Source organism: Bison bison, unplaced genomic scaffold, assembly GCF_000754665.1.
Source record: "Bison bison bison isolate TAMUID 2011002044 unplaced genomic scaffold, Bison_UMD1.0 scf7180017864461, whole genome shotgun sequence".
In the NCBI taxonomy this organism is placed as follows: domain Eukaryota; kingdom Metazoa; phylum Chordata; class Mammalia; order Artiodactyla; family Bovidae; genus Bison; species Bison bison.
The window spans coordinates 6493857-6495934 of record NW_011495023.1 but is presented as its reverse complement, the minus strand read 5'-3'; the positions used below and the strand labels follow the sequence as shown (position 1 = coordinate 6495934).

At 39.7% G+C, this 2078-nt stretch overlaps 1 protein-coding gene across 1 annotated transcript in view; it reads right to left on the bottom strand.

The window, feature by feature from the left end:
- Window positions 1–1092: 1092 nt before the first annotated feature.
- ARMC3 (armadillo repeat containing 3) overlaps window positions 1093–2078 on the bottom strand; it is a 91989-nt gene continuing 91003 nt past the window's right edge. Inside the window, exon 19 of the mRNA XM_010859912.1 lies at window positions 1093–1613. Coding sequence (XP_010858214.1) covers window positions 1404–1613 — 210 coding nt within the window. The 3' untranslated portion in view covers window positions 1093–1403. The remainder of the gene's footprint in view (window positions 1614–2078) is intronic.

Below are 2078 nucleotides of genomic sequence, written 5' to 3'. Positions count from 1 at the left end.
TGAAGCTCCCAAAGAAGAATTCCCCTGGTCTTTGTTCCTCTTGAGAAGCTGCTCTGTGTTTTTATCTAGTGGACCCTGTCATCAGTCATGTAACTGACAGCATTCCCCTCTACACTGGCTGCTAGGCAGTCAAATTTTCACTTGCCTCTAACAAGTATGCAGGATTTTCACAGAATGCGTTTTGAATTCTAAACTTAGTCTCAGCCCTGTCGAACTTTCTTTTCTATACTTAGGCCTGTTGCTCATTTGTTTTTTATCTTGTTACATCTTATATATCTTTGTAATCCATCAAGAGAGACTTGGAAATGCACTGATGGGTATGTATCCTATAATCTGTGCTCTGGTTCATGAAATGGGGTGATAAATATAATTACCACACCATTTGATGTAAGCAACTTTATTTTGAAATAAAGAATTACACATTCTTTGAAATTATACATTGGTTCACACAGAATAATCTTCACCTTAATTCCTAAAATCAAAGTTACTTTTAAAAGCCTTCTAGTAAAATGATTAGACGGGTTAGCTTTAGACTTAAAGGCATGGTAAGGAAAATGTTTATATCAGATCCATTTTCTCTTGCCGTTTGGAATGTGTGCTTGCTCCCCATTTTGTGCTCAGTACTGACAAAACAATCTCTCCCCAAAGATTTACCCTATTCTTATATTACAAAACTTTTCATAAAAGAAGAATTTTTAAGTCACATAAATTTGAAATCATATTTTTGTAACCCAGCATTAAAATGTACAAAAAGCAAATCAGAATTTTTAACTGAAGGTATGTTTCCAAGTCAACATAGACAAGTACCGTGTATGAAACTAGTTTTTAGGAATATTTTCAGTTCAATGAAGTATACTAAACAGTGTTCTTAATGATAAATTTGGAAAAATATAAATTTCTAAAAAATTCCTTTTAGAAAGGAATTTGTGATACTAAAATAGATCTACAAGTGTTCAAAATATTAATACTCTTACTTAATGGTAGTGAGAGGAGGTGACTGGACATTAAAGACCACTGACTTTATTTAACCAGGTCTTCCTGGAGCGTCCTGAACATGAAGCACAGCAGTCACAGGGCACTCACTTTCGGGGAACAGCAACTGTGGGCTTTTTACACAGGATTTCCAAAGGGCAGAGATGCTCCTCAGGAAACGGGAGGGGTGGGGTGGGTTAATTTCAAGAATAAAAAGCTTTCCTTGAGCATAATATGATCTCACCAGACTGACTGCTTGCCAAAAGCCTGAAATCAGAAGCACAACTGAGTCCAATCCAAGTGACCTCATTTCTACACAGGGAGAGCATGTCTAAGATTTTTATTTAAAGAAATAAAATCCACTGGTGAACTCCATAGAAAGGTATACAATGCATTTCTTTTTTGAACCCCTTCTGTGTTCATTTGGAAGTTTAGAGAAATCTGTAATGATCTGCCTCGCGACTTCTTAACTTTATCAGGGACCCTGGATGGAACATGAGGTCTACTATGTAAACTTCCAGGGGAGGGAGTGCCCCCATCACTCCCTTTCGGGATTCGCTCATCAGCTTAACTTCATTCCAGGCTCTGCCGTACTCCCCGCGAACAAGAGAGCAGCCCACACCAATTTTATCAGCCAGAGCCTGTGGGAGAAAACACGAGATCAACCAAGAGTGAGGAGGGGAGGGGCGGAGAAAAAAGGCTTGGTTGAAAGACCCACCTTGCTTGAAGGTGAGATATACACTCTTGCAAAGGAAAAAAAAAAAGTGCTTAGAAAGGAGGCTGGGAAAATGTACAGGATTGTGACAGGAGTCGGTAAAATGTGTTAAATTTCCTTGTTCCTCAGGATTCTGTGGACTCGAAATTTGTGTGTAGGTCCTGCTGGGAAGGGACATTTTTCAGGCAGATATGCTGCATTGTATCAGCACAAGATTGATAATGTAATTGGAGAAAAGCTGTTCCACGGGCTTTCAGCACTACTGTGTCTATCAATCTTTCCATGCTCCTGGGCTGTTCTTTGGGTGTGAAATGCAGTGGGATTGAAGAGAGGGATCAGATTGGGGTGGGGTGGGAGGGACCTGTTTGTTCTGTGTGGTGTAGACTGGTGC